General features: G+C 41.1%; 1 protein-coding gene across 1 annotated transcript; it reads left to right on the forward strand.

The window, feature by feature from the left end:
* On the forward strand, positions 593–16636 carry TARS (threonyl-tRNA synthetase). Its single transcript, XM_021381048.1, has 19 exons — positions 593–865; positions 1201–1281; positions 2015–2205; positions 2993–3116; positions 4180–4301; positions 4438–4555; positions 5369–5433; positions 5515–5593; positions 6187–6333; positions 7252–7350; positions 8058–8224; positions 8759–8921; positions 9010–9147; positions 9864–9941; positions 13424–13524; positions 13607–13711; positions 14341–14413; positions 15120–15234; positions 16197–16636. Exons 1-19 carry the CDS (start codon positions 608–610, stop codon positions 16343–16345), a joined length of 2373 nt encoding a protein of 790 aa, XP_021236723.1. The 5' UTR covers positions 593–607; the 3' UTR covers positions 16346–16636.

The raw sequence follows: 25805 nt of genomic DNA on the forward strand, positions 1-25805 counted from the left end.
CACCTGACTGCTGGCTGAGTTGACCAGACAAACCCAAGGCCTTGAGCGGGCTGCTATACCTGCCCACGCCCATCATGAGAACACACCGAGAAAAAATACCCTTCCTAAATGAAAATACTATTTATTTTTATATAGAAAACAGTACTATGGCAAGAAGAGAAGGAAGGCTGCGACAGCAAGAAGCTGTGCATGAATACCACAGCTTTTTCTCAGAGGAAGAAGCCAGTGACCTCCAGCCCTGTGCTGACACCAGGCGTCCCTCCAGTCTGCACCTTCCAGCTCAATTTAGGACAGATTTCTTCAAAATCTCTTCCACTTTCTTTTTTCTTTCTTTTTTCAAATGGAAATCAGACCAATCAGGTAAAAAGGTTATTGTTTTTTTTTTTTTTGTCTCCTTTGCAAAAAATCACTCCCATTAATTAGTTAATCCATCCTTAACTGACTCTCTGGCTGAGATCAGGGGATCAGAGAGAGAGGGAGACCACAAAGCAGCCATCTCCTCGGCAGAGCCTAAGGTGTGCGGGCGCTCCCCGGTCCGCAGCCCTGCCTGCGATTCTCCCTGGCGGAGAGAAGGCAGCAAGGACGCAAGGACGCAAGGGCAGCGGGGATGGCACCCCGCCCTGCTTCCCGCCCTCATGGCCGCAGAGAGATCCGCCGCCATGTTGCACCCCTGGGAACCCTCGCGGCTGCCTGGGCGCGCCTCAGCTCCCGACCCCGGCTCGACTCGGCTCGGTCCCATTGGCTCGGCTTGGCGGAGCCGCCCCCGGTTGCATCAGCTTCGGCGGCCGGGCCGCGCCTGCGCCGCGCCGTTCCCAGGCGTTCCCACCTCTTTCTGGCTGCAGCTATGGCGGGCGCTGACGGGCAGGTGGGCCTCGCGCAGTAATGGGGCGTGCTGTGGGCAGCTCCGGCTGCCCGTTTTGCCCTGCTCCCCCTCACCGCACCCGCGGGCCGTAGTGAGGCGGGATTCCACGCGGCAGGCCTGGGGAGAGGCGGCCGGGCCGGCTCGGCTCAGTCCTCTCCCTGTGAGCCTTCTATGAAGCCGCCGGGGCGCCCACGTCTCCGGGAAAGGGCGGTGGGATCGGCTCCGTACTAAGGGAACCGGGGGGGAGGGGGTTCGCAAGGCTGTGCCCCGGTGTGTGGGGCTGCGGTGAAGTGCAAGCAGCTGCTGGAGAATGAGATGTGTGTGTTCCCCCGGTGTAGGTGAACGCTGGGGAAGAAAAAAAGGCGGACTGCGGGAAGAAGAAAATGAAAGAAGCGTGCGGCGATGAAGGGCGTGCGGAGGTGAGCAGCAGTCAGGCCACGGGGTGTTTAAAGATGTGGTTTTATGTACTGCTGGCTTTGCTCTGTCTCGTCCTTCTGATTTATTTATCTGCTGTTGCAGTATTTTCCTTCCCTGCTATTTCTTGCTTCGGCAAAGTTTGCCATGAAGTGACTTTGTTGCTACTGACAGTAGGTTATATTGTCATGGGAGAGCAGTTCTGATTTCTGTAGGTGCTGCTTCAAAATACAGCCCGCTGCGGCCCACACTGGCAGCAGGAAATAGGGAGTGGATCTATGGGGCAGTGAAAGCCTGCCAGAGATGCTCTGCCGTTTCCGTGTTTGTGGCTGGTGTGAGTAAATAGTGGGCACAGAGCTGCTGGCCAGCTCTGAGCTGCAGCCATCTGCACCGCAGTGCCTGCACTGACAGCCTGACATCAATGCAGGATGTGTTCAACAACCTTTTCAAATTGATTTTTTCCGTGGCAACGTATTAAACTAGCATTTACTACAAGTTTAAGCGTGAGATTAATAGGCTATCTAGTAGTTTGTTAATGGATCTTATGGGTGTATTAAACAGATGAACAGTGGCGCATATAATGTTACTATGTAATTAGAATAATTGGCTCTTAAGATATAGCGCACGCATAGCTGCATGTAGTCACTTAGCTCTTTGTGAAAACTATATACATTCTGTTCACATTCTTGACATCATGGGTACTAATCTGTTGAATGTGCCTTTATTCTTTCTGTATAGCTGACTCCTTGGCCTGCATTTATCAATGAGCGTTTAGAGATGTACAATAAACTTAAAGCTGAGCACGATGCACTTCTTGCAGAACGAGCTGCTAACGATAGTAAACCCATTAAAGTTACATTACCTGATGGCAAGCAGGTTGATGCTGAGTCCTGGAAGACAACACCTTATCAAGTTGCTTGTGGAATTAGGTATGATTCCATTCTATGATATACTTAATAGTTTTTAGACTGATCTACATCTGTGAGTTTTGCCTGTGATCATTAACATTAGCAAATGCAAAGTTAGTTTTTGTGGACCTGGGTAAGATGATGTGGGTGATGTTTCAATTGACTTTTAGAGTGAGCTAACATTATAAATGTGTTTTGCTTAGCTGTGCTTTTATTGGCATGGGAGATCCCTGGAGATGTGCTCTTTATGATAGGTGACTCAAATGTTTTGTGGGGGTAGATTTGAACAATGTACACTGGACACCCTGACAGTCAAAATTATGAAAGCTAGGTGATTCCTAGAGGTGAAATACCACTTTTTTTTTTTTTTGTTATTATTAATCCATTTGTTAATGCTGTGTCATTGGAATCTGCTTTGTTTTTGTAATTTGGGATGAAGGAATGCGTTTTTGCCTAGTGGAAATATAACTGTAAAATGACTGCATTAAAAACAGTATTTGATAATTTTTGAAAGAGGAGCTCTGTCTTTAATTGCAGTAGGATTTTGAAGTCAGATTAGCACATTGAGATAGCTGCCTCTAAGTCAGATATGCGTGAATGTCTAAAATAGAATGCAACTTTCCTCTTACATCTCATTTCCTAAGTGTTCAGGACTGGCTAAACTGCTTTTCCTTTGCAATTTATTTGCTGCATTGTACCCACTCAGAGCACTCCTAAAAAAATCATTTTCAACATGTGGAGCAAATGTTGAGTAGTTCTGCTTGTTGACTTGAAACAATTATATACTATGTATTTCTTTTTTTTTCAGTCAGGGCTTAGCTGACAACACTGTTATTGCTAAAGTGAACAAGATGGTTTGGGATCTAGACCGTCCTTTGGAAGAGGATTGCGCTTTGGAGCTTCTGAAGTTTGAGGATGAAGAGGCTCAAGCAGTGAGTATCTTCTAACTAGCATCTAAACTGCATAAGAGAGGAGAGGAGGAGAAAAAGATTTGCTGTGTCGGTGCATCTGCATTTTGTAATGGTTCCTTAGGACTTGATATTGCAGATAATGTACGTTTTGCTGCGTATTTGTTGTGAAGTGTGTAAGCTGTTGCCATAATTATGCAAAGTCTGTAATATTTGCAACCTTAATGTTAAGTAGATCTTCTGAACCAACCACTTTAGCACTGACTGCACAAACAGTGACGAGTACAGAAATGCTAGTATGAATGTCAGTGTGCTGAGTAAGTTGCTCTTGTATTTTTTTAGTATACTGAGTATTTTCAGTTGGCTATTCCTTCATGTAAGTGTAGATACCCAGTAAATTTGTAACTTTTGTCTGTTAGAAAATGGTATTTGTTGGAAGATGCTGCAAATTCATCACAGCAGGGGTCTTGCATCCAAACATAGGATTTTCATACTAACTAAATGGTGACTTCTGTAATACTGATGTTTTCTGATTTGTGCAAATAAAAGCAGAGTTAAGTCTTACAGGTTTAGCTTTAATTTGCTAAACCTTCAGTTGCACTTCAAGATAAAGAGTAGTTTTTGACTTCAAACTGTTCTACATCAGCGCAGGACTTCTCAAACTTGTAATGTTTGTGGGACCATGGCGTTATGTTGCAAGTGCACCCTTATGCTTTATGCTGTGTGTCAGCAGAGCCAATCAATTGAAGTTGACAGAAAAAAAATATGTTGGCTTAGTTTCCTGACTTCTTGGCAGATCTGAATCGTTTCAACAGTGGCTGGAAATAAGAATTATTTGTTTTCAGTCTGTTTAAAAAATAAAAAAAATAAAAAATTCCAGCATTACTTTTTGGAAATACTGGAGCTTAGGATAGCAGTGTTTCTGGGCAAGTCACTGCTGTTCTGAAGACAGCTATAATGTGGGATCTGCATGAAGTACCCTTAGAAGCAAGTGTTCAGAAAAGGTTTTATTTGAAATACTCAGAAATGTGTTATGCATATTTAGACTCACCCCCTCCCCACCTTTTTTTTTTTTGGCTTCTGTTAGGTATACTGGCACTCAAGTGCTCACATAATGGGTGAAGCTATGGAGCGAATCTATGGTGGATGTTTGTGCTATGGACCACCAATAGAAAATGGATTTTATTACGACATGTTCCTTGAGGATGGGTAGGTTTTATAATTTTTTTTCTTTTTTAGCCATTGGGGGAGACAACAGTTATATCAAAGTTTGTGTTACGTGCAACTAGATGAGAAATCGCAAGTGAAAATGAGAATGACATACTCTTTTGTATGTTTATTTTAGGGGTGTATCAAGTAATGACTTCTCTGCTTTAGAAACGCTATGCAAAAAGATCATGAAGGAAAAGCAACCCTTTGAAAGACTGGAAGTTAAAAAGGAAACACTACTTGAGATGTTTAAGGTAGGTTGGTTTAGAGTGTTGTTACCACATCGAGCAGTTATACGCTAAGTATTTGTAACGTTAACCACATTTTCTATTAGGGATAGGCAACAGTCTTCTAGAGTAGTCTTTGAAGATGTGTTCTTACAGACTCATTTGTGATATTTAACCTTAAGTAAAAAATAAAAATAAATATATCATTTAGATTCTCAGAAATGCATTAGATTTTTCTCCAGCTGTAAGAATTCTAGGACATCTTCTGGGTGACCTTGGCAATATGTTTGAATCTGCATTCTTCATTTACTCATTCTTCATTTCCCACAGATGTAAATTTGCAAATGTACAGTTGTATTTTCGCTGTGGTAAAATGCTGTGCTGATACTAAACTGCATGTGGTTGTGCATTTAGAAAGCTTAATAAAATATTTTTTTAAGAATGAGGTTATCTGAGAAAGTTCAAGCAAGAATAAAATCTCTTTTCTCCTTTGTAACTTTGTACCTCCAATAGAATTTACTCAGTTTTCTCTATGAAGACTCTAAAAAGAATCGATGTAATTCAGATTGGAAGAGGCCTTAATAGGTCTTCAGTCTGCTCTTGTGCTCAGGGCAGTGCCATCACTGAGGCTGGATCAGGTTTCTCAGTGATCAAAACCTTTAAGTATGGAGAGTAGACATGCAGCTTTCTGGCAGCTTGGTACTCTGTTTAACAGGAGCACCATGCTATATAGCAAAGTGTCCTTTGATGTGCTATAGCGTCAAGTTTGCAAAAAGCATAAACTGCTGGTCAGCTCTGCTGCATAACAAGAAGTTAACAAATGTGTGTTCTTCTTCGCAGTATAACAAATTCAAGTGTCGCATCCTGAATGAGAAGGTCAATACTCCAACTACAACAGTATACAGGTAATTCTGCATGCATAATAATATTAGTAGATATAATTTGCTATGATGAAATATACTAAACAAATGTTTTTCTTTTCTTAGATGTGGTCCCTTGATAGATTTATGCAGAGGACCTCATGTTAGACATACTGGCAAGATAAAGACCATAAAAATTCATAAGGTAAGAGCTGAAACTGTCCAAGGCAAGTGTGTTCATTGACAGTGTGTTGCTGTGTTTGGGTGATACGGCAGTGGATTATCCAAGAACATAATTTGGATAACTTGGCCATAAACTCAATTTAACCAACTGGCAAAGGGTTGTGTGCCATAAGAATGATATTTAAATGTTGTGGAGACCGAATAGATGGCCAGGGACTTAATTTCTGGCACATTTTGGAAAGTGGGTGTGGCTTAATTCTTGGTTGAGTTATATCAGTGAGAGTTCTAGTTTTAGCTCAGCTGATGGTTATAGCTGAGTGTGAATGGAACACATGAAATAGGATGGCTTAAGAGAGAGACAGTAGGCTTGGGGAAGGAAAAAAAAGGAACATATAGAGCTTGAAACCATTTTTTACATTTGCTGTTCAGCTCTTCTTTGTGCATTTTTCTCACCAGTACTATGTTTTTATGATTAAAACTCTCTTCATGCTATAGTTATTCTACATTAAACAGTAATTTGTTAAATTACTGTTTGTGCCTTTTACAATGGGCAGGAGGAGTAAAATGTGCAGGCTCCTTCTTTTCTTCATTGTTTCATTTATTTTTTGTGTACAGAATTCATCTACCTACTGGGAAGGCAAGGCTGATATGGAATCTCTCCAGCGAATCTATGGAATTTCATTCCCAGATGCAAAAATGTTGAAGGAATGGGAAAAATTCCAGGAGGAGGCTAAAAACAGAGATCACAGGAAAATTGGACGGGTGAGGCATTCTGTATGGTAATGTATTCTACAAATATAATGTATACGTAACCTCATAACTAGAAGTATCTCAAACACAGTGTATACTTGCTGTCACAACCAAGATGTGATGCAACTGTATTCTCAGTTGAGTTGCAAAGCTAGGTTCTTTTCTATCTAAAAGCATCCAAAGTCCAAAAGCAAACAATTTATCTTTAGAGCTTTTGCTGTTTCAAACATGATGATATCTTTCTTCAATAGACTAACCAATACTTTATATGAACACTGTAGTACACAAAATATAACTACTTCAGTCTGCAGGCAGTGCTTATTCCTGCCTGGGTTGCTGCAGCCTGTTCACTCATAGTTCTGTCTTCTGTGTGATTTTTAGAATGCATAGTACATTTCTCCATTTTGGAGTTGAGTCTTTCTGATTGTTTAGTTTTTCATTTTCTTTTTTAGATTGAAATCCATGTCAAATAATTGATAGCTCTGAATGCTATTAAAAGGTCTACTGCTTGGACATCAGGAAAATGATCAGAATACACTGTATGCTGTCCTGAAGCTATGCTTAGTTTTTCACGACGTTAGCCAACTACAGTCCACATATATACTTAATATTTGAATAATTAGAGAGCGGTAGAAGTAAATATTGCTTGTCAGTGGACAAGGGTGCTGTGTGCGTGAAGTTAGGAATTGCGCATAAAACTGAGGTTTTGGAGTATTGACTGTAGAATAGGAAATTAAACAGTTTCCTTCCCCTGTAGTTACTGTCAGGGATACAAGTACTAGTGAAATGCATCCAATCTATTGGTATTGATTTTTTTACTCTATTTTATTTTAAACCTTGGTGGTACCTAGTCAGTAGTAATTCATTTGTGAATGTTTCTTGAAAAAAATGGCTATACAAGTACTAAGTTTATTCAATATTTTTCTCCAGGATCAAGAACTCTTTTTCTTTCATGAGCTCAGCCCTGGTAGTTGTTTTTTCTTACCAAAAGGAGCTTACATATATAATACATTAATTGAATTCATCCGGGTAAGTAATGTCTTCTGGAAATTGTCTTATAGAAGGAAGTACTTAACTTAAGAAAAGATATGTAACAGTAGGCTGCATACAACAGTGTAATACTATAAACTGACTTGAAATGAAGGGCTGTTAAAGCTCCTATTTTGTAAGCCCTGGAACTAAAGAACCTGGTTTCTTACAACTGGTGTTTTAATAACGTCTACAAAGTTACATTTTTATCACTGCAGTTAAAATAGTGATGATGATGATGACCTGTAGTTTGGACTCTTTGACAACAAACAGCAGAGCTAAGCTCACTCTACTGTTCTTTCACTGATCCTTGTTGATTTTACTTAATAAAAGTGTTAGACTTGGTCTTGTAGATCTAATTGTTAGAAAAATGGGGAAAAGAATCCTGACCTACCTGTTGCAATATGTAAAATTCTCTCTGTGTTCTTATTATATATTTGGGCTGTAGTGTACTACCATGTATTATGGAATAATTAGAGATTCCTGCTTTGCTTGGTTGGAGGGAACTTGTTCTTCTTGCTCACTACAGAGGAATTTTTGAGGGAAGGGTGGTATGCTGCCATCTCCAGCTTGGTTTTTTTTTTTTTTTCTTCAGTAATGGACTCTATAAAAATAGCACTAGCACATTCTCGTAGCTGCAGATCAAAGCCTGAATACCACTACTTTAATTTGCTTATTGATTATTTTATGTACTGGGTCTATTTTAGAGTGAGTATCGAAAACGTGGATTCCAAGAGGTGGTCACTCCAAATATTTTCAACAGTAAACTATGGATGACTTCAGGGCACTGGCAGCATTACAGCGAAAACATGTTTTCCTTTGAAGTGGAAAAAGAAATATTTGCTCTGAAGCCAATGAACTGTCCAGGACACTGGTAAATACACACTGTCTTTGATAAATTGGGTTTTCTGTTGATGAAAAGAAAAACAACAGCAAACCCTCAAAAAACAAAACACAACTAAAAATCCTTGTCAGGAATGTTGTAATTATGAGTCTTGATATCTGTGAGCTCTCTGCAGAGACCCCAAGAAGTGTCTTTTTTTTTTTTTTTTTTCTGTCATTGCAATAGTTTTGCTTCAGAACTGAAGCTTACCTTAATGCTACAAAATCTGTGTAGCCAAACTGGCTCCCAGGGTATTGTCAGTTCTTTGGCAATGTAGCCATTGAGATTTTAATGCTCGCTTCAGGATTTGTTACCATCTCAGTGTGAGGTGGAGGAAGCCTCCCACCTATATAAGAATATCTTGATTATTTTTTCTGGAAAAAAAACTAGATGTGAGTGCTTGTTGTATTCAGATGACATCTCTGGCAGCTTGGGCATTTGCTTAGGTACTGGCTGCTTCCTGTTGGCAGTTCTTTGCAGAATTTTGATTCTGGATGAGCTTCAAGTAATAAACTTTTTCTTCAGCCTTATGTTTGATCATCGTCCAAGATCGTGGCGTGAGCTGCCATTACGGTTGGCTGATTTTGGTGTTCTGCATCGAAATGAACTGTCTGGAGCTCTTACAGGACTCACTCGAGTACGCCGGTTCCAGCAGGATGATGCTCACATATTCTGTTCTGTGGAACAGGTATGGGCATTTGTTAAACAAAATTGGGTATTAAAATCAGAATAGCTGAATTTCCTGTAGTTGAGACTTTATTTCCATTCTCATGTAGATAGAAGAGGAGATAAAGAGTTGTCTGCAGTTCTTGCGTGCTGTTTATGATGTCTTTGGATTTTCCTTTAAACTGAATCTCTCTACTCGTCCTGAAAAGTATCTGGGGGATATTGAAGTGTGGAATCGAGCTGAGAAGGTAAAACGTAATTTTATTACCTTTCTGTATGAAGGCAAGGCTGCAAATGCAAGTCCTATAAGAGCATATTGCCTTCTGGGAGGTAGTGCTGTAGCTGGACATGAGAAATACAACTTAATAACTGTCTTCGTTTCTGGCTTGGTAATAAAATAGCTTTCTTCGTATGCTGTCTAAAGAGAGTAAGCTCTCCATATAGCAGCGATTTCCATGTCAGAATCAAATTGTCTCTCTCCTTTCTGTTCTGTGTTTTTGATCAATTAAATAGTGGGAGGGTGGGAGGGGAAAAAAAAAAAGAGGATGAAAAGAACTAATTCTGACAGTCCTCATACACATTGTTTTCATTATTAATGCGTTAGCCCTTGCAGGTGTGGTGGTGGAAGGACAATGGGGCACAAACAGGCATTAGTAACAGGGATGGATTCTCCCTCAATATTTACAAACTTTGACGATATCTAAAAGGGTTCTTGTATCTTACCTAATGCTGCTTGTTTGGCCTCTTAAAAAATGTATGCATTAGTTTCAATTTGAGCTTTTTTAAAGCTGAGTTTCTTCCAAAGCTTTATTATTCCAGATAATAAATGAGCTGATAGGAGCGTGCAGAGATGTTGCAGTAATGGAGAAATAATGAGAGTTTGGTAGTGTTAGTTGGCTGCAGCAGCAGACTGACCTGATGTGAGAAGTGAGAAACACTGAATACGCATATTCTTTATCTCTAGCAACTGGAAAACAGCCTTAATGAGTTTGGTGAGAAGTGGGAGTTGAACCCTGGTGATGGAGCTTTCTATGGACCTAAGGTTAGTGTGTTGCAATGGACTTATAGCTGGCCTGGGGCTTTAATTTTGTTTGGGTTAAGTAGACAAAAGGTCTCACAATTCCTTGCTTTCCAATGCTGCTTCTGTAATCTTAGCAATACTGGTAGCATGCAATACTGTTCTTCGCGGTACAGCAGACAAGCAGAAAAAAAAAGGAAGTCTGTCATCATAAAATTACGCCAACTATAGATTTCCTTGGAAAGAAAAGTATTTGGCATGTATTTGTACAGAACATTTGCCAGACAACTTCAAGCAGATACCTGACCATGATGAAGGCTTCATTTGAATAACACCTAAATTGCTTTGAGTTAAAAAGTACAGATAGATGCTTACTGATGTTAAATACATTGGTTTTTGTATGTTATAGAGAAAATAGTAGGGTGATGCTTTTGTTTTTTCTTCGTGATCTTCTTCATAAAGACAGCTTTTACTTTCAACCTGTCCTGCACGTTCCTTTCCAATGTAACTTTACAACTAAATTTTTCAATGTCAGTATGCATTTCTGAAGAATTGGTGCTGTTCAGTTTTGGCTGGAGGATAGAGAACAGCACTGATTCTTAAACTGACAAACTTGTACAACCTGAGATTGTAAAAGGCTTGAAGTAGGAAAGGAAGGTGTGGGTTTGTTTCATTGTTTGTTTTTGTTTTTGTGGTGACTTGGGTTTTTTTTGTTTGTTTTAATGTATATATGTAGTTATCTGATATTGTAAATGGTGCTTTCTGGCTGAAATGGTCAGTTTTCCCAGTGACCTAAATTTCTGGTTTACTTAAGAGAGGGAAAATTTTCTGTGATCTTGTTCTTTACATAGCTTTAGTACTCATTTTACTCAGTTTACTTGTAGAAACTGTTTGCTGCTTGGAGTTGAATGGTTTATTGAGAGGTATGAACAGGAGGTGGCACTGTTAGATCAGTGTTACCAAAATGATTGCTGCGTTAGAAATGTTCATTTCACTGATCAGTGAATGTATGATACTACAATAATCCTGTAGAAAACAATCAAAAAGAAAATCCTAAACCTGTGTTCCTATTCAGGAAAAAAAAGTCATGAGGGGAAAAATAATCAATAAAGTTAAGTTTATTAAGTAGATTTCTGAAAAATGTTGCTTTTACTAGCATGGTTTTGTAGCAATGAGTTGCTGATGGTTTTGGTATTAAAAAAGACCCTTGCACAGTTCGTGTGTCTTTGTAAGAGCTTCCTCTTTAGTTTGTACAAATGAAGTAAAGATTTCTAGAAATTTTCTGATATCTTTGAGCATGAGGGCACAAAGCTTTAGAATCACAGAATCATAGAATTAGCTAGGTTGGAAAAGACCTACAAGATCATCCAGTCCAATCATCCAGCTACCACCAATAACTCCACTAAACCATGTCCCTCAACACAATGTTCCTTGAACACCTCCAGGGACGGTGACTCAACCACCTCCCTGGGCAGCCCATTCCAGCGCCTGACCACTCTTTCAGAAAAGTAGTGTTTCCTAACGTCCAGCCTGAATCTCCCCTGGTGCAACTTGAGGCCATTCCCCCTCGTCCTGTCACTAGTTACAAGAGAGAAGAGGCTGACCCCCAGCTCACTACAACCTCCTTTCAGGTAGTTGCAGAGGTCCCCCCTGAGCCTCCTCTTCTCCAGACTGAACAATCCCAGCTCCCTCAGCTGCTCCTCATAAGGCCTGTGCTCCAGACCCCTCACCAGCTTTGTCGCCCTCCTCTGAACACACTCCATGGCCTCAGTGTCTTTCTTGCAGTGAGGGGCCCAAAACTGGACACAGTACTCAGGTGCAGCCTCACCAGTGCTGAGTAGAGAGGGACAATGACTTCCCTGCTCCTACTGGCAACACTATTTCCGATGCAAGCCAGGATGCCATGGGCCTTCTTGGCCACCTGGGCACACTGCTGGCTTCTGTTCAGCTGAGCATCGACCAATACTCCCAGGTCTATTTCTTCCTCAGAGTCTTCCAGCCACTCTGCCCCAAGCCTGTAGCATTGCCTAGGGTTGTTGCGGCCAAAGTGCAGGACCCGGTACTTGGTCTTGTTGAACCTCATCCCATTGGCTTCAACCTGGAGATCCAGCCTGTCCAGATCTCTCTGTAGGGCCTCTCTACCCCCAGGCAGATTGACAGTTCCTGCCAGCTTGGTGTCGTCTGCAAACTTACTGAGGGTGCTCTCAATGCCCTCATCCAGGCCTTACAACATTGCTTGTAAATGTTTCCCTAATAGATGTAAATTTAATCTACGTTTTTATTCAGTCATCTAGTAAACTAGTTCTGATTTTTGTCTTTGTGTGCTGATTGAATCAGTTTCATTTTATGAGTTGTAGGTGGAACATTCTGTAACAGCTAATCATTCATAACGTGAAATGCAAACAAGATTTAGTAATTTCCTCAGTTCATTTGAAAGGAGGCAAATATCTGCAGGAACACTTTCCTTTGTTAACCTTAATTTACTTTAGCTAGTGTATTAGGAGCAAGCGTAAGGTGAATGAGCAAACATGTAGCCTTTTGTGTTGGTTTTAGTGCAAACTGGTTAGAGTTGCATTGTTAAGTGAAACTGTGTTCAGGATAGAGCGTTTTTGTGCTCTCCAAATGGATGATTTGAGTTTCTATCAGAAAAAAGTCATTTACAACCTTTTTTGATTTCTTCAATGTGTAGCTAAGCTATGATCAACACTGGCTCCTGAGTGCAAAACTTTTTAATCGGTTATTATTTAGCCAAATGACTTCAGAAAGGCACTTCATTGTTTTTCAGCAATTAACACTCTGATCTCTTTGTTTGATCCTTAAGTTTGGAAAAAAAAACAAACACGTTGCCATATTGGGAAAATGATGAGGAAGCAGTCAATTCACTAGATCAGTAAGTTCCAGGTTCTAGAAATTCACTGTTTTCTAGATGTCTACTTGTCTAACTTCTGTCAGAAGTGTATTCAAGATGTCAAAGTGTCAGATGCAATATATTAGATATCTACAGTAAAGACGATTCTTAGTAAGTCCACTTCATTAATTAATATGATCTCTCTTGGTAGGTGGATTATTTAACAATACAACATGCATCCTCTGTCCAGGATTTTTGGAAATAAGTGCTCGGTTTGAAGCCAAAGCCTACACTTGCCCTCCTTCCCTTACTGTGCTGCTGAGTTTACTCAGTGAAAAGACTCATGAAAGTCCCATGGAAAAAAAAAAAAAAAAAGCAAGCAAACTCATAGAAAACATTCTCAAGACATTCAGTGCAGTTCCCTCTGAAGTAACATCTCTCCATGTGCTCATCCTGTTTTTAGGTCTGACATAGTTTACATCAGAATTCACAAGTCATTTGAAATCGTAATGTCGGCTAAAGTGTGTTGTCTAAAACCATGTACACTCTAACTGTACTATGTGAGTGAAAGCTTCCATCTTAATACAGTGAATTTATTTTCAGAGTGGTGTGCTTCATCTCAAACTCTGGTAAGAGTTCTGTTCTTTTGTTTTGTCAGATTGACATTCAGATTAAAGATGCCATTGGACGCTACCACCAGTGTGCTACAATCCAGCTAGACTTTCAGCTGTCAATCAGATTTAACCTCACCTTTGTCAGGTAAGCACAGAGGCTGATGTTCTTAATTGCTATATAATTTAACTTCTCTGTTATTCATGAGTGTAACTAACTTTGTTCACAGCCATGATGGTAATGACAAGACAAGACCAGTTATCATTCACCGGGCTATCCTGGGCTCTGTGGAGAGAATGATTGCCATTTTAACTGAAAACTATGGAGGCAAATGGTAAGATTGAAAAATAGATTCTAGTTTGAGCAAACACTTTTACATGAAAGATAAATTAGCCCCAAGCATACAGTTGTCAGTAGGGTTTATTTTACTTGCTTGCTACAGAGGTGTGCTGTTTGTATATCAAGAGGCAATTCTCTCTGAATCCCTTTCTTCAGATATGAAATAGTAAGAGGTACAGTAACACCTGCATGGTACCACTCTTGAACATACACAAAGTGTGTATCTCTCACCTTGCTTTTCCAGGTTCACTGTATGGCAAAGAGTCATTTATGCTGGTAATTTCCTTTACTTCCTGCAGTATTGTGACCCCTCTGAGGATGACAAGACAAAAAATATTTTCCCAGTATTTGTTAGTAAATAAATCAATTAACTCAATTATGAGTAGAAAATGTAACTCTAGTCTTCAGGTCAATAAGTACTTCTGCCCACATTGCAATTGTTTTAGTTACTCTTGTGTTTTGGAAGATAAATTGTAACTTAAATATGGGGCTGTCAATGCCTCTGAAACCAATCTAAGCTGCTGGCTTAATTAATCTCTTGTGTAGATTTTAGTCTTATCTGTTACTAGGTTTTTCCATTCTGAAAAATACTCAAAATGCTCTTTTTTTTCTTGTTTATTGAAGGCCACTCTGGCTATCTCCACAGCAGGTAATGGTAGTACCAGTGGGACCAACATGTGATGAATATGCTCAAAAGGTGAATTATGTGGTTTTGTTTTTGTTGGTTGGTTTGTTTCAAAAATACTCTGTTTAGTGGAAATGCTCAGCTATTAATTACTAGTATTATTTGTTGCAGGGAAATATTTTAGGTCTTTGCATGTTATAGTTGTATCATTTGTTCATTAACATGACAGTAAGCTACTCTTTAAAATGGATTTTAAAGAGGAACTAAAATAGATGTTGGCAATTCAAATATCAAATGCTTATCTTTGTGAGGTTTTGGTGCTTCAGGCTCCAGTTCTTGATAGCAATGTCCATCTTGCAGAGCAGTAAGAAAGATGAAGAAAGTTCTCTGCATCTTTGGCATCCAGCAGACTTTTTTCTGTATTTCTTTCAAACTCATGATACATAAATAAAATAGCCTGCAAACTTTAAAAATAAAAATTTACAAACAACTTTTAATCGAAAGCTTCACCATGCTGATGCCATTCACAGTGTCAAATTGAAATAGATACTAGTGCTAAACATGAGGTATTAGCGTCGGTGCTTAGCAGTCCACTGGTTATGATGGCAGACCTCATTTCCTGCTTCGAATAACAGTCATGTCCAAGGCTTGAGCACTAACGATAGTGCATTTGATTTAGAGGGGTCAGATAAGCTTGACTGGCTTAACGTGACAGGTCACAAATAGTTCATTATCAGAAAATATACTATTGTGACAGTTTAAATACATTTTCTCCTAGGTCAGACAGCAATTCCATGATGCTGGGTTAATGGTGGATATTGATGTAGATCCTGGGTGCACTCTGAACAAGAAGATCAGAAATGCTCAGCTTGCACAGTATAACTTTATTCTGGGTAATGTATAGTGCATTTGTTTTTACCTTATGCTGGCTGCCCTTTTCAGAGGGGTTCTCTGTGCAGGTGGTAGTGTTCTAGCTCACTTTACTCCTTCAGAGATTCCATTCCAGATAGTCTCCCCTGTACCTCTGATGGGCATTCCTTCCTTGTGTGGCTTTTAGTGAAAGAGATCCCTGTTTTGTGGCCCAGGGCATTACTGCTGCTTTAATAAAAGTCCTTTGCTGTTTTCTGATAAGCAGTGTGGAGATGCGTGTCAAAACCAATGTCATTTGTCATTCAGGTTGTTAATTGTGACTGTGAATTTAGCTTAAAAACCACCAACAAATGATGAGCATACCAGGAAAAAAATCTCACTTAAGTTCAAAGGCTGTTTCAAGGAGTTGTTAGGTACTTGCAGCTGAGGAATCTCCCACTCAGTGCAGAAATGCAATCCTGTAGCTACCTCCAAGTACATTACAGAAACTTCACATTAGTAATGCTGCATATAGAGATTGTCTTGGTACCTATCAGCGTTTAATTAGCAAACCTTTGGGCTTTGCTAGTAAACTATCTTGTTGTTTCTGTAAACACCAAGCAAACAAATAGCTCTTGGTTATTAGTAATCAGGTTGTGTTTCTAATGTTTGCCTTTGGATTACTCTTATTTCTCATTTTAACTTTCTGGCTCTCCTTAATATCAAACAGGGGTTATTCAGTTTACTTTTTTATTTACTCATGTTTTGCTAAGTAATTTATCATATACTAAAGTCTGTTGAGTGATATGAGATTAAATAAAGCTATTGGCTGTTACAGGTCTGAGTTGGAGTACCTAGGAGGAAGACCTCCTGGGAGTCCTGGGAGGAAATGTTAGTTGCTAAGTTTTTAGAATTTTTGTTAAATATTTCTGTGTTTTTAAAGGGAACTGATGGGAAGAGATTTTTAAATGGTAATTTCATCCTTTTGTATCTTGGTTGTTCCTAGTTGTTGGTGAAAAGGAAAAGGCAAGTGGAACAGTTAACATCCGTACCAGAGATAACAAGGTGCACGGTGAGCGTACAGTGGCTGATACTGTGAAGAGACTGCTGGAACTGAAATGTTCTCGTTCCAAACAAGCTGAAGAGGAATTTTAACACCACCTGTTCCACCTGACATAAAACGATTCTAGTTTTCCTAACTCAGTTAGCCACAGAGTTATTTATAATGTACCAGATTTGCAGAAATGTTCCATCAGACATGTCTCTTTTTGTAAAAATCAGTTTTTCACAAACCTTGAAGTAAAATTTCCTGGCCTCTAAACAGTGACAGACGAAGCAAGAGGAAATGACTTTCTGTGATGGCAAGGGAAGATGGAAATGTTAATTGGGGATATCTACTGTGTTCTGCCTATCCTGATAAAAAATAAAATATGTTTTGATAACAAATGTTTTTCGTGAAAGTTTTATAGGAAACCTCAGGCTTTAGAAACCACATAGTGATGCTACACTACAACAGCTTTATGAGTATCTCCTTTGGCAAGGTGATACCTTGCAGTCTTGTCTGCCTGTCCTACACCAATTAAATTTATTGACTGAACAGTTCCCAGTCACATAGGCTGGGAAATGAACAGAGATCTTCCAGCTTAACAGCTCTTGGCACCTCTGGGAGCGTTCAAGGTCTCACTGCAGAGTGCTCCAGCCATGGGGCTGTCTGCCACGTAGCACTGAGCTGCTAACCAAGGCCAAGATATACCCTTTTCCAAAGGCAGCACCTGAAATGTGCTGTAGTTGTAAGCTCATTGTTGCTTCAAGAGAGGATATGACTAGAAGAGGTGTGGAGTAGTAGGGCCAAAGAAGCAGCTACGGAAGCCAGAATTGTTAGGACCAGATGGTGCTATGATGTCTTACTTTTCAATGAGGTATAATCCCCTTTTGTGGAATATTTCTGTACCAGCCTTCTAACCCAGGGCATCACACAGTTAGCAGCTCCTCATTTTTGTTTTTGCACATCTGTTTGACAAGGCTGTTGCCAAATTCCTCTCACTGACAAAAAGCTGGGCTGTAGAGATGCTTTAATCATAACTGACCTGAACGCCTTTCAAAAGTGGTTGATGACTGGTCTTCTGAAAAGAAATCCATTCTAGATGGTAGCTAATACAACCAAAGTTATTGTTAGACCTTTTGCATACGAGTCTGAAGCCAGGTTTGAACCATCCTATTGTATGAAAAATTTCCAGCTCATAATTTCCTGTGTTATCCGCGAAGAAGAATTTCATCCAGCCTTCTCTAACCTATCTTTTTCAGGTATGGGTGATATGTTATATCAGCATTTAAATCCATTGTGATTTAGTTATACTAAATTCACAAGTCCTGCAAATTTTAACAAAAGCTGTTTAATGCTCCTTTTGTCAGGCCAGTAACATTCTATTTGATTGCTTAGAATAAAAGTGAGGATTGACTTCAAAAGCAGCAAACCAGTGCAAAATTATTTCAGTGAAGGCGGAGTAGGTTTAAAATACCTTAATCTAATTTTCTGTTCTTTTCATCTACTTTACTTTGCTCTGAAATGATTATTGCTCATTCAAAAAAAAAAAAAAAAGAATAGGATCAGACAAGTTGTCCTTGTGGCAGGCGGACCTCATCACATGTTGAAACAGAATAGAGACCAATACAGCAGGGAGGAAGAGACACTTAGCTTGATTTCTCTCTGGGAATCATGTCTTAAACTGCCCTTCACGTATGTTCCTTTGTGTTAGAGGGGTCCCTGTGCATGCTAGCAGGCATGTAATGAGGTAACGGTGCTGTAAAATGCTGGCCACTACTGTGTATGATTCAGTAGATGTCAGTCTTGGACAAAATGTCCTCTGACAAACCTTATTTGTATAGATCATGCTGACATATTGTGTAGTTCATCTATGGAAAAACCCTGTGTAACAAACATACAAGTACAAGAAAAGTGTATTACTAGAAACAAAATGTAAGGAGGAATCCAATAAAGTATGTATACACCCCAAGCAAGGTGTGGACAGAACTGAGGTGACTACTCCCAAACTGCTATCAATGCACAGCTCCCTTCAGGTGCCATCTAAATGCTTTGCTCTCTGCAGCTTTGGTTTCAGAAGTGTTCTAGCTGCCAAGAGCTGCGGCCAAGCACGGAGGCAGAAATACTCTGGCGTGAGCCCCATCCTTTCCTTCTGTTTAACCAGAGGTCCCTTGAAGAGAAAGGTTTGGGTACAATTCTCTGTAGGGTCTCCAGACCATGCTCTACTACTGTTAGGCAAGAGAAAGCCAAAATGTCTGCAGCCTGGTTTTAAGTCTGCACACCCCTTGGGAAGTTATTGTGGGAATGTGAATTATGTCCACAGACTGCACCATGCCATGGGCATTTCCTCTGGAGTGGCTGATAGGATACAGCTCATGCTCTGCTTTACTTCAGAGTGATTTTTATTTACTCATACCTTAAAGCAGATTCTAATGCAGATTGCTGAAGGAGGGGCAAAGAATGACAGGGAAGTTAGGTAACCTGACAGATCAGTTTATAACAGTATTATCTTGAAGGAATTTCAGTATCTAGATAGATCACTGTGCCAGCTTTCACTTTTCTGTGACCCTCCTCAGTTGTGCAGACTCCCCTGAAAGAAATTCCCCTGGTGAGTCATCTGGAGACTGCCATGAACCAGGATAATTCCAGTCAAACTCTTCCTGTCACATCCTGGGATGAAATTCCCTCAGTGGCTGATATTACACCACTGATTTCCATCTGCCGTGGACAGAAATATTCTTTTAGACCTGTGTGGTTGCATTTGATGCCTTGTTAGCCACTGTGATAGAATATGCTCACACAGAATGTGCTACATCTGGGTTTTGTATCAATGGGTTTGTTGCTGCTGTTGTTTTGTTTTGTCTTTTTTTTTTTTTTTTTTTTGCAATGTTCAGACAGGACTAGGAGAGCCTACAGAGCAATGCAGGCAATGACATCTTCTAAGAAATTACTATAAAAAGGTATGTGCTGAGATGAATGGGAGCAGGAAAGGACAATTTCTAGTGTTCTCAGATATTAAAGGTAAATCATCAGGGCTACATAATTAGTTTCAATGAATAACACACTTGTATCCCACACAAAGTTGGATCCTTCAACTGGATAACAGAATTATTCTGAAACTGGGAAGCCTTTCTAAGAATGATGAAAATGGAAATAAAAAAATACCAAAGGGTTGAGAATCTGGAGGAAAAACGTATTTTGGCCAATTAAACTTGCAATGTACTAATCTATCTGCGCTAAGAGACAAGGTATCACAGGGCATCATCATGGGGCAAAGCAGTTGAATCCGTAACACCTCATGAGACAGCCTTGTCTTTCCCAAGTCTTTGAAACTGGGATCCCCAGTGAGAGAAGCAGAAACAGACAGGAGCAGAGATCAGGCAGGAAAGCATGGAACAAAGACACGCTGTGCTGTCCTCGCCTACATCAAGCTGGAAAGTACAGTTAAGCTCCTTGGAGTTTCAAGCATCCTCCCCTGTGACAGGCTTATCTTACTAGATTAGAATATAGGACAGTTTGGGGCTGACATTTAAAGCACCCTTTGCTAACCATCACAGGAAGCAGCAGGCTCATAAAGCAGGCACTTACTGATTTATTGCACTCCTGAAACATCACTCTTCATGTTGGGAATACTCACAACTAACCCTTGTCCAAAGAGTGTACAGCAACAGCACAAGTTAACTTAATATTCTGCAAGAGCTTAAATGCCCACTGACATTAATCCAATCATGTTTAATACGTTATTTCTCAATTGCACACTTTAGGGACAAACTGTAACCTGTCTATAGTATTAGCAATCGAAGAATTTATCTGTAAATTTGTTTAATGGGATAAAGACCCAGAAGAAAGTGATACCCCTGTATATCTGCAAGGATACTGGAACAGCTCTCAGTCAACCAAGGAAGGGGGTTCTTAAATATGGCTATTAAAAGTCATCTTTTATTGGTGCAGCCACTGAAATGTCGAAGTAGTATTAACAACAGCATATGTTTCAGAGAAGCCATTACTACTTGAGAGATAATAATCATGCAATCATCTTCATTCATAAACACTCCACTAAGCTATGGGAAATCAAATCACAGATGTATTCTAACTGCTGGCATCTGCATCACGATAGATGGAGTCAGCAGAGGGATCAGGTGGAGTCAGATACCTTTCCATCACACTGATACGAGAAGAGTTTCTTTCTTTAGGATTTTTAAGCCACCAAGTCTTTGAGCAGGTCATCCCTGGACAATTTGTATGCACAGATAAGGGCAGTGATGGCTTCCCGTCTCACACTGACAGGAAGGTGTTCCCAGCATCAGCAGGCTGAGCTGCTATTGCTTTTACTGGCAGAGATACTTTTTACATTTCAGAATAGTTAATTTTTAGCCTCCAATGTTTTATTTTTCAATAAAAGATTTTTTCCACAGAATAAAACTGTCAAGATCTGACTAGAAATGATCATCTATCATCTAATATCCATCTTGCCACAGGATACATAAACTTGTATTGTTCTGGGTCTGCAAATTGGGAAATAGAAGCTAAGAAGAAACAAGAAGCATATTGGTAAGAAGGAATTCTGAGCTTTTTTTTCAGACCAGAGGTCGGTAACTTTCAGATTTTATTTTTGGGAATCCAGCATTTATCTTGGCTGATGGGAAAGAGATGGCAATGTACTGAAGAAGAATGATCTGTGTAAAAGACTCAGCTCTTGCAACTGAATTCAGGAAAGATCTCATCACACAAAGTGGGTCTGAGGGAAAAGAGAGCCCATAAGTAGTTCTGCAACCAGCTGCTGCCCAGCCCTGAGGTACCTCAACTGCAGAGGCAGTGCCTCACTTATCTTAGAGCTCCCCAACCATCACGCACTGAGTGCCAGTCCCAGAAGTGACATCCCCCTTTTGGTTCCCTCTTCTGCCTTAGGGGATTCAAATCCAAACCCTCAGCACCCAAAGAACCTACTGTGAGATTGGAGTCTCTCCCATATAGAAAATGACATGTGGGAGGGGAAGAGAACAAAGAAATACAGAAAACAGGGCCCTACTGCAAAGCTGTTGGGGCTTCAAACACATTTCAATTTTATAAGAAGGAGCTACTGTCTTCTCACTACCTGCAAACGAAGTTAGAATTTCTCTTTACATTTCAGTATATAACAAATCTTAAATTGCCAGCAGTTAAATCCTGAATTTTCAATATGCTTCATGCAGATGCAGTGGAATCACAGAATCACAGAACGTCAGGGATTGGAAGGGACCTCAGAAGATCATCTCATCCAATTCCACTTGCCGGAGCAGGAGGTGCAGTGACGTTGTGTATGACCTTGTGTTCTCAATAGAAGAATACTTCGCAAAGTAATCGTTTGTTTACAGGATAATCCAAACCTTCCAGGTAACAACCTTATCAGAACAGGTACCACAGATTGCTGATAAGGTCATTTCAGTCATCTCTATGTATGGAAGAAGTGCAGGGAGGTGATAGCAAGCTGTCACTCTTTCCAAACGAATGGAAGAAAGTAGTGTCTATAGTTAGTTAGATCAGTCTGCATGTCTCATTAAAGACACACAGAATAATTTAATTTTCCTTTCACATAAATGAAGAAAAGCAAATATTGCATCACTTAGAAACATGTCTTGCATAACCCATTCAAATTTAAGCTGGAGACAGGTATCAGCATGCTTTTTGTACAGAGCACCAGCCTTACCCCAGTAAATGCAAAACCTGCTAAGGTCATAGCACTGTCACTGCCATTCTTATCCTACCCTGCTGTAGCTGCAGTTGCCACTGCTGCGAAATGGTAACAGAGCATTTTATCTGTGTTTTCCTGAGCGAGAATCAGGAGACCATCATGCAGTATTACCTCATGGCTTGAGCCAGAGCCATGAGGAAAAGGCTGCAGAAAATGCTGCCTACCTGAGTGGGAGGCTGACTCCAGACTGTGCTAACCTTTAGCTGATGGAGGAGCAGCTCACCAACACGCTGTGTGCGTTAATTGCAGTGCGTCCGACGCTAATCATGCTTCTCCAGACAATTAGTACTGGATTTGCTGTATCAGGGCTGCTGTGTGTCTGTGGCGCGGCTCAAGGAGTGGATATTTCCTGTTGCAGCTCTAGGTGACGAGGTGACAAGATAACAAGGGCCTACATGAACCAAATGAGGTTCGGCAAGGCCAAGCACAAGGTGATGCATTTGGATCACGGCAATCCCAGATATGTGCACGGACTGGGAGAAGACCTTCTTGAGAGCAGCCCTGCAGGGAAGGACTCAGGGGTTCTGGTGGATGAAAAGCTGGACTTAGGCCAGTAGTGTGCTTGCAGCCCAGAAGGCCAACTATATCCTGGGCTGCATCGACAGAGGAATGGCAGCAGAGACAGGGTGGGGATTGTCCCCCCTTTGCTCTGCCCTTGTGAGGCCTCACCTGGAGTACCACATGGAGGCCTGGGCCCCCAGGAAGGACGTTGGAACTGCTGGAACCCTTCCTGTTTACAAGGGACTCCTCCTGCACCTCTCCACTGTGGCTGCCAGCCTGCTTCTCAGGTTCAAACCCTGGGAGAACACACCACCTGCTTGTAATGGCTTTGTAACATAGTGACATGAACTTGAATGGATTGTCTGTGTCACAGCCAGAGGCAATAAGAGGACAACAGCAACAGAACAATCTAGAGAGAATTTCCATAAATCTTAGTTCTTTGATCGCTAACCTGTGCAAGCCATCCTTTTATACCAGTTGAAGGAAAAAGCAATTAGCTCAAAATTGTAACAGAAATATAGAGAAGAGCTTTCAGCTTCACATCCTCAGCTCTACCCCTTCATCATGGGGTCATTACTCTCAAAAACCGTCCCGGTGATGTGACAGTAAATCATGTAACATGATTAATGTAATAGTATTAATGCAGTGCCGGGGGACCTCAAACAAGATCAAACCCTCATTGTTCAAAGCTGCACACAGGCTCTGCTCAGAGGAGACGGCGATTTAATTAACGGGGGCACAAAGAGTGCAGGGCTCTGCAGCACTGGTGCAGTGTCACCCTGCGGATCCATGGGGCTTCAGGCATCCGTGCTGGCACACCTGCGCTCTGCTCCCCTCTGTCTCTTCTGTGGGCTTTGCCATGTGTCAACTTGCATTAGATTGCATTCGTTACAAGAAAGTGAGACTGTGCATGTGTGTATGCTCTGTGCACAGCATCAGTCTGTGCCACTGCAACAGGCCTGGCACAAGGGGATTGCTGTTTCTGCACCACGTTTTGCCAGCTGCCAGCAGCACTCACTGACAAACTCAGAGCAATACATGAACCACGCTGTCAGCCACAGAAAGGGAAAAGAGATGTGGTAAAACCTTTTCCTCTTGCGTAGGACTGAGATTCTCTGTGGATTTAAACTACAGCAGTACAACGACCAACTTGGAGGCACTATGGCAGAGATTTGTTCTGTAGCATTCAGTTTCAGACACTCAGTGGGATCCCCTTCCCCTTAAATCTTGAACACCACTTTCCCCCAGCTCTGCAGTAACAGTCTGACCACCCAGCTGCACAGTGCTGATGGGCATTTATGGCTGAACCCCTTCATTTTGTGGCCTAACTCAGCATTGCCCTTCTGCAAGATGAAAAATCCATCAACCCTTCTCTTCAGTCAACCTTGGCTTGTGGTGTTTCATGCCCATTACTGATTCAGTGCTCAAAATATCACCAGTGCCTTTAAAGCACTGTGACAAATCCTTCAGAAAACGGCAGTCTTCATAGACCATCACCAATAACAATATCTGGAAAAAGAGACCAAGAAAATCTTACTCACTGCTTAAGTCAGCCCAATGGTTCATAGGAAGCAGACTTCAGACCCTTTGGCAGGCAGTGTCCATCACCTACCACAGTCAGGTGCAATTCTAGAGGGAGGTGACTCCCAGAGAAGTGGTGGAGTCACCGTCCCTGCAGATATTCAAAAACCACGCAGATTTGGCACTGAGGGATGTGGTTAGTGGGCACAGTGGGGATGGGTTGGGATTGGAATGGGTGATCTCAGAGGTTTCTTCCAACCTTCATGATTCTAAGATTCCATGAATGTGTGCTGCTTCCACCTAAATATATCAGCAACTCTTTTTTTTCCTTTTCTCTGTTCCATTCTACTGGAAGAAGAAATGGTGTGAGCAATGAAGATGTTACTATTGGTGCTGGAGTGCACAGGAAGATCTACGTTATCTACTTGGAAAGGCACAAGCCTGGTGGCTAGCAGTTTTTTTTTTCTTCCACAGAAGACTGATAAATAGCTTTCAGTCATCCTTCCTAGTGGAGGTGGAGAGATTTTACTGACACTGTTTTTTAGTATTGTTGTAAAATTGCATTTAAAATTGACAAGAACCATTGCTGTTGAAGAAACGGGGAGCTGGTGGAGGAGAAGCGCAGGACAGGAAGGGCAGCATTGCAGCCTCAGCAAGGGTTACCTGATGTAGGAGCAGCACATGAGAATTTCATAAAATCAAAGCTCATTAAAGGACCACAGCCCCATAGCGTTCATCTTCATATACAGCTGAAGTTTCTTTCCTCCATCTTGGCTGGAAACTTTTGGCTCTCAGTTACTCTCCGTAAATCCAAAGTGAGAAGATGGGTGACAGTTTCCTCAAGAAAGATAGACATTACCTGTGTTAGCTACCAACACTTTCTGAAGGGCTGAGCTTGCTGAATGTTTCTAGTCCATGCTTGGTTTTGATAGTCCTTTTGCTTTGGGTTGCATCCTTAAGAACTGTCAGCAGAGATTTCTGTGAGCACATCTTAAACTGCCCTGGGCAAAGTCTGCAGAGCTATCCTTGGTCAAGTAAATCAGTCCTTTGGGTTAACCCTCTGAATACCCACCAGCTGTCTGTCTCAAATTTATCAGCGTTAGTAGGGCTTTTGACACCATCTCCTGTAATTCCTTAAGAACAAAGTGCTGGAGGGTGGACCAGGTAAGTGTATATAACGTGGACTGACAGGTGGCTGAAGTCCCAGGCCTAACAAATTGTGATCAGCATCACCAAGTCCAGCTGGATACTGGTGACTAGTGGTGCATCACAAGGTTGAAACTGGGACCAGTACTGTTTCACATCTTCATTAATGACCTGGACAATGGGACTGCGTGCTCCCTCTGCAGTTTGCACTGGGAGGAGTAGCTGTTTTTTTCCTAATGTTTCAAGTGGTTGTATACTAGAACAAGTTACCCAGAGAGGTGGAGGAGTCTCCATCCTTGGAAAAATTCAGAACCCATCTGGACATAATCCTGGTCAACCTGAGCAGGGAGCCTGGACTAGGCAATCTCCAGAGATCCCTTCCAAACTCATCCACTCTGTGGTTCCATGAATTTTCCAGAAGGTGATTAAATAGAAATAAATAACACACATATTGCTTCAAATGCAGGACAGAAATCGGCATCAGATAGCTGGAAGAGTTTTGAGCAGGGGACTGAAAAGGATATTGCAAAAAAATGCACACATGGGTATCTGTCAGATTAAAATGAACCTTGTATTATTACCAGAGCCATTTTCAAATCATGAATTGCATTCATCCATGAAAATCTCATCCTAGGGATGACGAGCTGAACATTTGAAGCCTCAGTCAAAGTTAC

Source organism: Numida meleagris, chromosome Z (assembly GCF_002078875.1).
Source record: "Numida meleagris isolate 19003 breed g44 Domestic line chromosome Z, NumMel1.0, whole genome shotgun sequence".
Taxonomy (NCBI): Eukaryota; Metazoa; Chordata; class Aves; order Galliformes; family Numididae; genus Numida; species Numida meleagris.

Bases quoted from the DNA above. Each gene is read 5' to 3' on its own strand.
- TARS (XM_021381048.1), top strand. From the start codon at position 608: ATGGCACCCCGCCCTGCTTCCCGCCCTCATGGCCGCAGAGAGATCCGC. The intron at 6,334-7,251 runs GTGAGGCATTCT...ATTTTTCTCCAG, and splicing joins ATCACAGGAAAATTGGACGG to GATCAAGAACTCTTTTTCTT. The intron at 13,525-13,606 runs GTAAGCACAGAG...CTTTGTTCACAG, and splicing joins TTTAACCTCACCTTTGTCAG to CCATGATGGTAATGACAAGA.